The sequence below is a fragment of the Camelus ferus genome, chromosome 20 (genome assembly GCF_009834535.1).
Source record: "Camelus ferus isolate YT-003-E chromosome 20, BCGSAC_Cfer_1.0, whole genome shotgun sequence".
Taxonomy (NCBI): Eukaryota; Metazoa; Chordata; class Mammalia; order Artiodactyla; family Camelidae; genus Camelus; species Camelus ferus.
In genome coordinates, this window is record NC_045715.1 from 12,240,911 (window position 1) to 12,253,645 (window position 12,735).

The 12,735-nt window shown below is 41.4% G+C and overlaps 1 protein-coding gene across 1 annotated transcript in view; it reads right to left on the bottom strand.

Moving 5' to 3' along the window:
- Positions 1 to 12,735, bottom strand: part of KIF13A (kinesin family member 13A) — a 172,533-nt gene that overhangs the window by 75,137 nt on the left and 84,661 nt on the right. Inside the window, 1 exon segment of the mRNA XM_032462545.1 lies at positions 8,866 to 8,926. Coding sequence (XP_032318436.1) covers positions 8,866 to 8,926 — 61 coding nt within the window.

The following is a 12,735-nucleotide window of genomic DNA, read 5'->3' on the forward strand; positions in this document are numbered from 1 at the left end:
CCTTACCAGCTACGTAACCTTGTGCAAGACCTCAGTTTCTTCATCAGTAAAACAGGAATAACAGTTGCTATCTTACTGTTGCTGGTATGAAATAATAAGGCAATACGGTAAAGCATTTACTATAGGGTCCGGCCGTTAGAAGCCTAGAATATATTTTAGTTAATGTCTATAATTAATACCATCCCTTAAATCTTTAATCAACTATAATTCATTTTGGTGTAGAAAAGGAGGTAATCATCTAATTATTTTTCCTTTAATAGTTCCTCCATCTTTGCAACAATTCTGTGAGGCAATCCAATTTTAAAGGCAAAAGAAAAGACACTTACTCTTAGAAACAAATAATTTAAAGGAATCATTTATTGCTCTTTCTCTCACACCCCTAGGGGTCCCACTTTTAAGACTGCACTGACCACATACAGCGGTGGTGGTGTACTCACACTGGAGAGAAAGAAAGGAAGAAAGGGGCGTGTAAACGTGTGTGTGTTTTGGGTCATGATGAGGAGAGGAAGAAGGAACAGCAACATTAATAATTATTCGGGCCAGAATATGCTGACCCATGTTGTTCAGCGGAGGAGGAATATTTACCATTGAACATTTTTTCTTGTAACATTATCTCAGAAAGGTACAGGGGGAAAAACAACTTAATAAATCATATCAATAAAATTATGAATAGAGCTCCCTTTATCCTGGTGCCGCTGTAGCTGTAGGAACCCCTAGCTGGGGTTATACCTAACCCATTCTTTGGTTTCATGGCTTTCAGGCACCACTGGTACAATAAACGATTTTTTAAAAACCTAGTAAGACTGTCAACCGAAGCCTAAAAATGCTGGCAGACACTATACAGGTGCCTGTCCTCCTCAGCATAAACCAGCTCTCTACAAAACTTCACCCTGCGATGGAGAGAAAATATTAACTATCAAAGACATTTATACAGTCTACTAAGGAGAGTCTGGTTTCTCCAAAAGACTGAAGGGGTTTTTTTTCCCCCTCTTTTGTTCCTTCTATTTTTCAAACACAGCAGTCCCTTTTTTCAGCATAGGAAAAAAAAAAAAAACAAAACGACTTGCCAACTGCTCTTCGAAGCTCAGCTCACCAATAAAAAAGGAGCTGTGTGTGCTGCTGGTTGGTGGGCATCAGGGAACCCACAGAAGATGCATCATCCCCACCGCAAGCGTTTCCCGACAAGAGAGCACACTCGGAGTGAAGCGTGTCTGTCTAGGGGAGTGAGTACCAGCCCCGCAGCCCAGGAGGGACAGAGCAGCAGTCCCAAGGGGAACAGGAGGAGCTGTGAGCATCTGTTTCTAGCCCAGACAACCTGAGCAAAGGCACAACACGCTCCAACCCAGGAAGAGCCTCGTGGCTTTTCCACAGGCCCTATGCCAGGGCCGCTCTGCAGACGTCAGCTCCACATGCCTGGCACACGGAGTCCACAGGGCAAACCTGACCTCACTTGTTCATAACCATGACCAAAATGCCAATTTCCTCTGTGGGGTTTATGATTAGACACCTAGAACCGTGTGGACAAGCCTTAAAGCACAGGCATGCCCAAAGCAACCCACAACAGAATGTCAGAACAGCAGAGCAGAGTCACAGACCTGACCCACCCAACCCTGAGTCACACGATACAGGTCTTTGAAAAGCTAACACCCTGAGTCTCTACACTTGTGATACTCTGTCCCCACAGGGAGTAGCAGCAATGGCCTCAAAGCTGGTAGGCCTGTGCACTGGGAGCGGAGTAACCAGGGTAACTCTCTATCGCAGGGCCCAGACAGCAAAGCAGAGGAGATGAGAAACTAGGGGTGGAAGGGAAAACACATATCACGCATCTGCTAACACTTGACTACCGACGAGGAACCGGGTGAAACATCCCAGTGGGTACGTTTCAGGAAGAAGAAGAACAAAATCAGAGGGCATAACCTTATCTTACTCACAATCTGCACTCCACAAGGCAGCCTCACATAGATCATGGCTGAAAGAAACACTATGTCAATACGAGGCTGGCCAAGACACAGGCACAGAGTTATTTCTAAAACAGTGACATGGAAGAGCAGTCAAGACTTCAACACAATCAATAATTTTGTCACTTTAAACACAATCTCCAGTTTTCCTTCTTTTCCCCAGCTCTTTTCTCATTGGAGTTAGAGTGAAAACAAATGGCTAAGCCTAATATTTCTGATTCTAAATTCCCGGGCCTGCTCGTTTGGGAGGGTGTTTTTCCACTCCTGACAAGCCCTAGCGATTCTGATGAGTCTGGACTTGGCAGGTGGCCCAGCTCCAAATCGGAGCACCTGGACAGCGCAAGACCAGTCAAGTTCTTCACACATACCTAAAGGGCTGAGGAATGCCTAACTCGGAGGTTTCAGTAAAGCTCTTTCAAACAGTGCAACTGTCGGAAATTGTTGCATGTAGGGACTTTAAACCTGGTTTACATTCAATGACCAAAAACTATGTAGTTTAGATAAAAGAACTAGGGCTTTAAAGCCTGACTTGATGACACTAGATTTAAGTTTTAATCAGTTACAGAAGTTTGTCATTAAGGGGCCTGGTAAAAGGATCCCAAGAAACTGGGCCAAGGGGGTCAAGGTAGACCAGGGGGCCGTTTTCCGCAGTGGCCCCCAGGAGCTACCAGCACTGCTGTCCTCAGGAGCCTCACTTGCAGCGGGGCGTGGGTGACTCACCCGGATGGGTGTTTCCACCCAGAGACAGTGCTGGGACCAGCCAAGAGCTGGCAGTGAACCACAGCTCCCTGTTTTGTGGCCCAATAAAGGGGCTGAGTCACGGAGGAGGGGGTCAGGCCTGTGGCCCCGATGAAAAGCCCGTGAGGACTGTCTCACAGAGACTCCATTCTGGAGTGATTCAGGAGGGCGTCTGCACATACCACAACTGCTGAGAAAGTAAACGTTCATCTCTACCTGCTCAACGGTGTTTTCCACTGTCTCTCTCTGATACAGACGCAGACTTGACTCAACATCTCTTCTGGACTATGGGGTGCATGATATTGACAGCACTTGAGGGGAAGTTAAAACAAAGCTCAAATCAAACCCAGGCATTCTCAGACAGGAGGGAGAGTGCTATTAAGATTATTCCTGGCTAGGTTCCAAGCCAGAGCACTCCAGTATGACTTCCTTAACAGAGACTCATGCTGGGATGAGAGAGAAGAGAGGAGCCTGGGGTTGCAGTCAAATTCACAGTATCTTTGCACATAATTGTCAGGGACCCAAACCCATATCTACTGTTGCTTTCAGCTCTCTCACAAGCAGCAAGATCTCTCTGAACCACGGTTTCCTTATCTGTAAAATTGGGACAATATTAGATTCTCTGAATTAACCAACATTCCCTCTTCCACCTGTAAAATACACTGACACATGCCGACTGCACACTGAATCACCTAGCTGGTAGGCTACTCTCCGGACTCCAACCAGCCAAGTTATGTTCTTACAAAGGGTCAGCTGTGTTTGCTCCTAAATGGTTTATGTCAGTTGTGTAATTATATAATTAACAAATGCAAAAAGAGAGTTTGCTGTTTCTAAGAAAACTAGGCTAGATGCTCAGGAATAACTTGATAAAAGTGAGTCACTAAAAAACTGTCAAATTAGGTATGGGTGAGGCAATTTGTAAAAGACTGCAAAGGAAAAAAAAATCTACCAGAGTTCTGCAGTCAGATTGTTTCATAAATGTCTTTTAAGATGGCATGCACCATTTATAGTGGATCTCTAACAAATGTTTCAAATAGTCAGCTACTACTGCTTCTCATAACCACAGGGAAAACGTCTACAGCCTAGATAAACTTAACAGCTAACAACTGTTGAGTATTTACTCTATGCAAGGCTCTTGCCGAGGGCTTCCCATACACTTGGGTAGTAAAATAATGAGCCAATGCAATATGCCAAAACAAATATTTGGAACTCTGCTTAAAAAATTGGTTCTATTATGGTTACTGTCAGCTTGGAGAACATACATTTTGATGCACAGTTAAATAATATGAAACAGAAATCATTTCTACCTCTGGGCACACAAACCCTCCCATCAAACATGGCTACTCTCCCCACAGTAATAAGCCCACCGCCAGGAGGCCATCAGCTGTCCCCTCATGATACAAAGCAATGTTAGCAGAACAAGAATCAGATGTAAAACATTTCTCCTAAACTGCAGGGTATTACACTGCCTGAAAACCCATCTTAGCAAATCTGAGCAACACACCATATGGCAAGAACGGTTATGTAATTTCTAAGTCCACAGTCTAGACTCTCTCAGGCCAGGGAATGTTTATGGCCACACCGATCCCCAGATATGTCCCACGAGATGGATTTTTATTTTTGGTATGAAGATTCATGAGAAAATAGGTTTATGAGAAATATTCTCCCACTAGGAAGAACAGCAAAAGTGAAACCAGGGTTTCTGGAAGTCAGTTATTTACCAACATGGCATATTTTAGGCAGTGATTAAAAAAAATATTGATATTTTGTCGAGAATCCCTTAAATGAAACAAGTAGTGATTTAAACATTTACAAAGACCTATTATCTGTTACGATGCCCTCAAGCGGATCAGTATTCACCGTAACTTTATAATCCTAAATGTGGATTTCTGTTTATGTGCGTGGTGTTGGGGAGAGGAGGCGAAATGGGTTTACATGGAAATGTCATGCTTTGGGTGCCTAATTCTGCAAGTTACTTCTTTTTTTTCCTTAGCCCTGGCACAAGGGTTTTTGCTTTAAAGATTCAGAATTATGTGCAGACAAGTATTATCATGCCTCTCTAACCAAAATATAGTAATAAGATAGTATATTTAAAAAGTGAATTGTCTTAGAGCATGATTCAATGCAATTCAAACGGCTTAACAAACAAGCTTTTGATTTGCCTCTGAAAAGTCCACGGCAACAGCTGTGTGGCCAGCATAAAATGTCTGATTCATGTTTAACCAGAGGGCTGGAGGAGATCCGAGATCATTCTAGGCCGTATCTCCTCCTTTCACAGATGAAGAGACAGACATTGCAAAGTTTAGCAGTTTGTGGCAAAACCAGGTCTCGTAAATAGGAGCACATACATCTTCTCTCCAAAGGGCTGATGCTACTGTCGGTACCACTGCTCCAAGGTGACAATGATAAATATTAAGTGAGCCCTTCCTGTGTACCTAGTGTGGACTTAAGCATTTACACAAACAGGTCACACAGTCCTCAAATCAACCCTATGAGATCGGAACTATTATCATCTTTATTTAACCTAAGAGGAAACAGAAGCATTGTGAGAGTCAGTACCTCACCCGACCTTACATAGATGAAAGGTGCTGGGGGCAGGGCTGGAACCCAGGCTGTCTGACTTAAAAGCCCACAGGCTTCCCAGTCCAACCAGCCCACTGCAGTGCCATTACAACTTTATATAGAATTAACGTATTTCTAAATCAGCCTGAGAGTTGAAGCTCTTACTTGCTGTAGCTTTTAATAAACAGTGACACAAAACATAATTGAGGATTTAACCCTGGACACAGCCCATGAAACGGACAGCCTCGGCCTCTCTTGGCTCTTTCAATCCATGCACTCATCTCTCCCTCTCCCCTCCCCCTCCTGCTCTCTGTGCACCCCCCCCCCCCAAGTTTTGAGAGCTGCCTTAAGAGCTTGGATTCAGTATCAATGATGCCATTATTCACTAAGCCTGATAAATAGGTCGGTTTCAGGAACTATGTGCTTCCCCTTCTCCGTTTCCTCTATGTCCCATCAGAGAATGAATTCTTCTATCTTAATGTTTCTATTCACAACTGAAAAGGAATTGCTTCTTTTTAACTAAAGAGGAAAGGAAATCAAATTAGTATAGAAACCAATCAACTAGTAATACATTTACTAGGCAGATTTTTACAAAGAGTGTAACAAAACCTGAGACAATGGAAAGCAAGAATTTTACTTTTTGTTGGGGTGGTCACAGCATTTGTACAATAATGGGGATAGCTAAAGTATAAGAAACTTTCTCCTCACATTTTATAAATTGACACTGCTCCATTGGCCAAGAGAATCTTATTTCAGGGCTAATTGGAACATGGTAATTGATGTGATCAAGCAAACTAAAATTTAGTAAAGTTTACCCTATCAGTGTGTTTAAAAATCATTTTTGTCTTTTAAAATATTTCTGAGCGTACTGTTTATAATGAAGAGCTACAGAAATCTTGGGTTTCACATTTGAATTTCATCAACAGTACTTAATAAAGTTATTTCTAGTGAAAAAAAAAAGAAGGTCTGTCTTATATTCAGAGACACAAGTGATACACTGCAGAAAGCTACAATGGTCTCTTTGGGCAGAAATGGAGGATGTAATTCTAAAGAAATGGAAAAGAAAGAAAAACAATCTTCCTAAAGTATTATTTTAACCGTATCACTCCAATAGCCCCTATTTTTCACTGTATCGGTCTACATTTCTTAGTCTTAGTTAAATTTTCCTACTATTGGTCTCAGTCAACATGTACAAGTAGGTCTCCCACAGATTCCCTGCAGGAGGCACCTTCTGCTCAGACCAGTGCCACATGCCATGTTCACCCCACTTCTGCATCTTCGCTTACAGATAAGCCAAATGAAGCATCATTTGTGGGCACCCTGCATGGGCCAGCCCATTAAGTTACCTATTTAACCCTTATAACAATATGTAAGAGACGTATTATCATTTCCAGGGTCCCCATTTTACAGAAGAGAAATTGTAGTTCAGAGAGATTAGACTGTCTAAGAGAACCAAAGCAAGCATCCTGAGATTTAAACTCAGGATGGACTTCAGAGTCCATGTGCTTTCCTTGATACCATATTGCTTCCTCTTGTCTGGATGCCCTCCATACTGCCCTTTGGCTAAACCTATGCTAAACATTTTTTTTTTTTAAACATTTTAATCAAGTACCTTTTACCAGTTTCAATCTCACTTTAGGTTTATTTATTTATTTGTTTGTTTGTTTTAACCGAGGTACTGGGGATTGAACCCAGGACCTCCTGCATGCTAAGCACACACTCTATCACTGGGCTATCCCCTCCCCCCATGCTAAACTTTTATGTCCAGCTTCAGTCCCATCTTCTCTATGATGTCTTCCCAGGCAACTTCAGTCTTTCCAGATTTTTGCCCCGCCTTGGCTTTTCTATAGGACTTAAAACTTGTAAAATTTAGAGTTTAAGGATTATCTCAAAATGTTTACTGCTGTTTGTTACGCATTCATTTGCTTTCTAACTTCGTTTTCAAGGGTTTCCTAGGCTGCACACACAGTAGGGGTCTCATAAATACTTAAGGAACTATTGTGAGACTTTCTGGCTTTCTGGGTTGAATAGAAGGAACAAACAGCACGGGGCTGGTGAACAGAATGGGTGGCAGAGAGTCATGGAGCAGAGGTCACGGAAGGAAGACTGGGCGACATGATAAAAGACCTTAAACATCATCCAAGGAGTATAGATTTTATCTGTAAGTGATGAGGAGTCCTTGAAAATATTTGAGAATTGCATAATAAGAGTTTTAATTCAGAAAGCCGTATTTGACTATATCCTGAGTAACATCAAGAGAACAGAGTGAGAGATTGGGCTTTGTACAGCCACTGCATTTGTCCTCAATCGTTTCTATCACAGTATGAAGCGTTTAACTTTTGCTTACTTAAGTCCAAAAGCACACACCCAGCAAAAAAATATACACAGTGCTGACAGTCAAGACAGACCATTCCAGACTCTGTAGAATTTATTATCTACAGTCCCAAAGGACTGATTAAAAAACAAAAACAACAAATTAATTACAACCAACACTAAGAACTATTTATTCACATTAATAAAATACACTGTTGAAGTTGCTGAAATAATGTTTGGAAAGAAAGGCTAATTTACCCAACATGAGAAACAGAAGGAATTTTCTTTGTTCAAGACTATTAACTATTGAAGAAAGCCTTATTATTTACCAAGTACGTTCTCAACAAATTTGCTTTACGTGGCAAGGAAAGGGCTACCAATAAATAAAATTTCCTACAAGCAAGTAACTTGCTTGCTTTGCCTTCTAATCTTTTTAAGACCTACATCCTCTCCATCATCCCCTCGCTTTTTTTTCTTTCTTTTTCTAAGTAAATGAGAAAGTCATTCAGCTCATATTCTTATAAGTAGAAATAAGGAGAAAACAGCCCTGTTAAGACTATATTATCTAAGAAAAGTGGGACACGATCAGAAAGGAAGAAATGAAAGACCTCCTCCACTAAAACAAATGCTTCCCGCTTGAGCTAATGTAGTAACTCCTAGGAAAGGTTAAGATTCCTCTGCGATCACAAATAATAAAGTAAGCAGTCATTTGTATTCAACGGAACAGCAATAAAATGCCTCAAGGGAGGAACAACAGCAAAATGTGAGGCCAGGGGGCAATGTTTCCCTGAGGAATGTACAGTTTTAGCCCATATCACACTGACTGCTTTAGAACACTCAAGAGGTGAGGGGTCCTAGACACCGACACTGTCCGTGCTTTGCTTGTATAACTGGAGCAGCGCATTCTCTGAAAGTCAGTGGCAGGGAAAGGCCTGGCACGTTAAACCTCTTCACCTGGTGACCACAACAGCTTCCATTTATGGCTTGAAGTGGTTCCCCATTCTCTCTTATCCTTCGAACACCTTCGACGACACTGAATACCCCCTTTACAAGGAAGAACCTGAAGCCTAATGAGTTTGCAAAAAAAAGACCTGCCCATGGCTTCTCAGCAAGTGGCTGAGCCGGATGCTGAAGTCAAATCTTATTGACTGCAAAGCCCACGTGCTAGAATTGGAAAGGATGAGTGCAAATTTTTATGGGAAAAACAGAACTCCAGAATAATTAAAGGAAACAGACGTAATGGAAGAAGAGGCCAGAGTCCCAACCGTCACGTGCAGAGAGAACGCCAACTTACCAGCATATTTTGTAGTGTTAGATTCATCCATGGACCAAAAGCAATAATCAAATGCAAATACCTGAATGAAAGAACAAAATATTAAACTTAAAAATTAATTAACTTCCATGAGCAAATCAGACTGAAAAAAAATTCACTGATGAAAATGGGGATGCCTGCTATTGTCTGACTGAAAAACAAAAACAAAAACAAAAAATACCATAGGTCTGATGCTTTGTTAACCCTGAAGTTTCTTTCAGACTAAATTGATGGTTATCTTCTTGTATTAGAGTAAGTTGCATATGAAAATTGCTACTTACCCAGAATTCAAACAAGGAGACATCTTAGCCAAAATTTTTTAAACGATACATTTCTTGAGGAAAAAACAATGACTTCTCACCCAAGTCCACAGTTCCAGCACCTGCTGAAACCCTCTAGCTGGATCTTCCATGGCTTTGCAAGAAATACTCAAGTGATCAACGTTAAACCAGTTTCTTCTAACTTTCCATGATACTACCATTCTAGCATAGCTGAAACTTTGTCAAAACTCCCCACATTCCCGGAAATCTTGGGATGCCCATCCTGGGCCAAGTATTGTTAATCAATTAGTAATTCACTCTTGCATGCATTAGTTTTCTGTCTAGTTACTGAATGCCTGCTACGTACTAGGAATGGCTGGTGCTGCCCCGTAAGGACACTCATCCAATCACTGTTTTCCAGGCCAGTGACCACCACTCATGTTCCGGCCATCACTAGGAAACGCACAGAGCAACTTCCCCAAAGTGTGCTCCAGAGAACAGCAGTTTCATGAGATAGTCCGTGAAATAAAGATTAAATCATGTTGGAAAGGGTAGATATTTTACCCCATTTAAGATTTTCCATGCAATTCTCAATATTAAAGGCTCTACATAGTCCTCCTGCAAATCAACCCATTTAAATTGTGTAAACTTTTTATTTCTCCAATTAATTTTGGTGTGGAGATCCCTTCTTTCTTTCTTTTTTTCTTTTTGGTTTGTTTCTATCTCCCAATTCTTTATTGGTTAATGGCAGGGAAGTGAGAAAAAGCAGGGAAGTGAGAAAAGGAAAAGGATTAAGTAAAATGTCATTTATATAGATGACTTTTTTTTTCTACAGTGGCCACAATACCGAGGACAGGCTTCTGTTCTGGTATGCAGTCTGCAGGGGAAATTGGCCCCTGAAGAGGGCTCTAGATGCTTAATGAAGTTTTCCAATGAAAGGAAAGTCAAGTCTAGGGGAGAGGCAGGAGGTCTAGGCCAGTTCAGGATCCAGCAAAAAGACAGGACAAAACAAACAAATACACAAACACTCTCCCCTTCTCAGAAGAGTTCATCCCACACTGTTCCGTGCAGTTGGGTCATTAATAGGATCAGGAGAAGGCTGACATGGTCCAGAGTATACTTGGAAACCATGGAACATTCTGTCTCTTCTTGCTGAACACAGAACATTGAACCTGATAACTAAGATTCTGACTGGAACCAATCAAATGATCCCAGGGTACAATACTGATTTCTTCCAACTAAGCGACATGGCAGGGAGAAGGGCCTACTGACAGGCTGCACCTGGGTGCCTCCTCCCCAGCCACACGGAGCACTTCCTTTCACCTAGACTGTAGGGACGAGGAGACCCTTTCTTAAGTAATACCTATTGGCATGCCTTGTCTTAACACACGCTAGTGTTTCTCAGCACATCCCTAACTGAGAAAATTGGGTCAGGTGACTCAGTAGCCACTTTCCTGGTCTCCTTGTGACAGCCTGTCCCCCCTTGTGATCCTAGCAGTAAATCAGAGTCCTCCCATGGACAGGGACTCTCTCATGCTCAGTCTTTTCCAAGAGCCCTTAAGCCCTGAGCAATCAGAACCCAAGCGCTCTGACCTGCCATTTGAGACTGGCCATAGGAGACCTTTCCAGCCTACGCCCCCCACCTTCCTTATGCTTCAGCTAAACTTGTCCGTACCTTGGAATTAGTAGGTATAATTCCACTCCTGTCATTTTCTTCATTTCCACCCGTCAAAATGCTTCATATTCCTTTCGGCCCAGTTCAACATATTTTTCTTCCAGGAAGCATTCCTTGGTTAAATCCAAAGGGATTAGCTTTCCCTTTTTTTTTTTTTGAGTTTTCGCAGTACTGTTTAATCTTGTTTTTATGACTCCCATCCCAATTATTTTATTTTGCACTTATCATGTATATGATCTGAGCATATGTTTTATCTCTACTGGGAGATTAAGATCCTTGAAAGCAGGAACCAACGTAATTTATATTTGTATCCTGCAGTGTCCACAACAGTTGCTTTATAATTACGTATTAAATGATGATTGGCATTAAGACCTTGCAAGAAAGCAGGTACTTTCCACATCATCAAAAGACTGAGTTATGCTCTGAATAGTTTCAGGACTACACACACTTTAATGCTTTTAACACTGACTCAGGTACACATACAATTTACAGCATCAACCTCAAATCCAAATTCAATTTTGTTACCTATACAAACATTCCCTCTGGTCTTATAATAACCAAGCTTAAAACAAACAGCTATGAAACAATAGTTTCAGCCAACAGAGTGTGAAATGTTTACTGCATTAGAGGGCTCTTCCACTGGCTTGAGAGACCACATGGGCGAAATCCAGTTAATCTTCCTGCCTCAAGGCAGGACTGGACTTCAACACTTCAACACTTCAACATCCTGAGAGATGAAGATCTCTCTTGTTTTTAAACATTTCCAGAAAAGGAGACTCCACAACCTCGTTTTAACGGCATCTTGTAACACTTTTCCTTCTTTCTCAGGACATTTTCCTTTCTTTTTGACCTAAGTCAACTCTCCTTACTTCAAATGGCTAACAGAGGCCACTTTCCAATTTTTAAGTATCTTCACTGTTTTCCTCTAGAGTTGCAATGAATTCCTCTTCGTAGTTGCCATATATGGTAAAATAATAATTTATTTCCTGTATGTTAATGTTGCATACCTAGCTGAAACTTATTTTTGACAGTTTGCTATTTTGCATTCAAGGCTAGAAAGCTAGAGATTTACATTCACAGTAATGTTACTTGAAATAAAATGAAATCCACTCCCAAAATGAGGCTCTACCTCTCATTAATAATCACTCCAAATTCTGTGCCAACTTTCCTTTCTAACAAATCGTTAATAGTTTAAAATTGTTTTTGCACATTAAAAGGAAGACATTTTCATTTTAGGCATTTGCTGCCTCCCGCCCACCTCAAATTTAGACAAATCTTAAAATCCTGCAGAGAAGAGAAAGTCCTGATGGTACTGGCAGACACAAGTGTTCTCTGCTTGCCAAATACTGGCCTCTCCCTGAACCGAATCATGTCTCGAATTTCAAAACCTTTGATCACAAGCATTTTTGAGTGGTCATCCTTCACATCAGTCATGGAGTATAGGTTATTTTTTTACTCAACATTTATCAGTAGGAAAGTTGAAGCCCAGAAATCTGAGGGATTTCCCTAAAAACTCAAAGCAACTGAATAGAAAGACTCTTCTCATTTTTTTTTCTTTAATGCCAGTGATCACCCCCTTCTATGAAATTCTCCAGCACTCTGTAGCTCTGGTGGTGCTAGTTCACATGTGGTCCTACTTTATGCCTTAGTTCTTCTAGCGTGGGTCTCACCTTCAGTCCAAAGGTGAACCTCTTGGGGGCAAGAACTTTGTCTTACGCACCTCATAGTGCCTGGGTCAGCACCTCAAACAGAGCGGCCACTGTATGTAATATGTTTTCAGTAAGCAGACATAATACCAGGAGGAGATGGAATGCAGACAAGAACATGGAATGGATGTGAGAAATTTATGGAAAAGCAGAAGTTCAAACTGCAAGACAGATTTTTAGATGTTTCGTTACTTTCAGATGCACGTTTTTG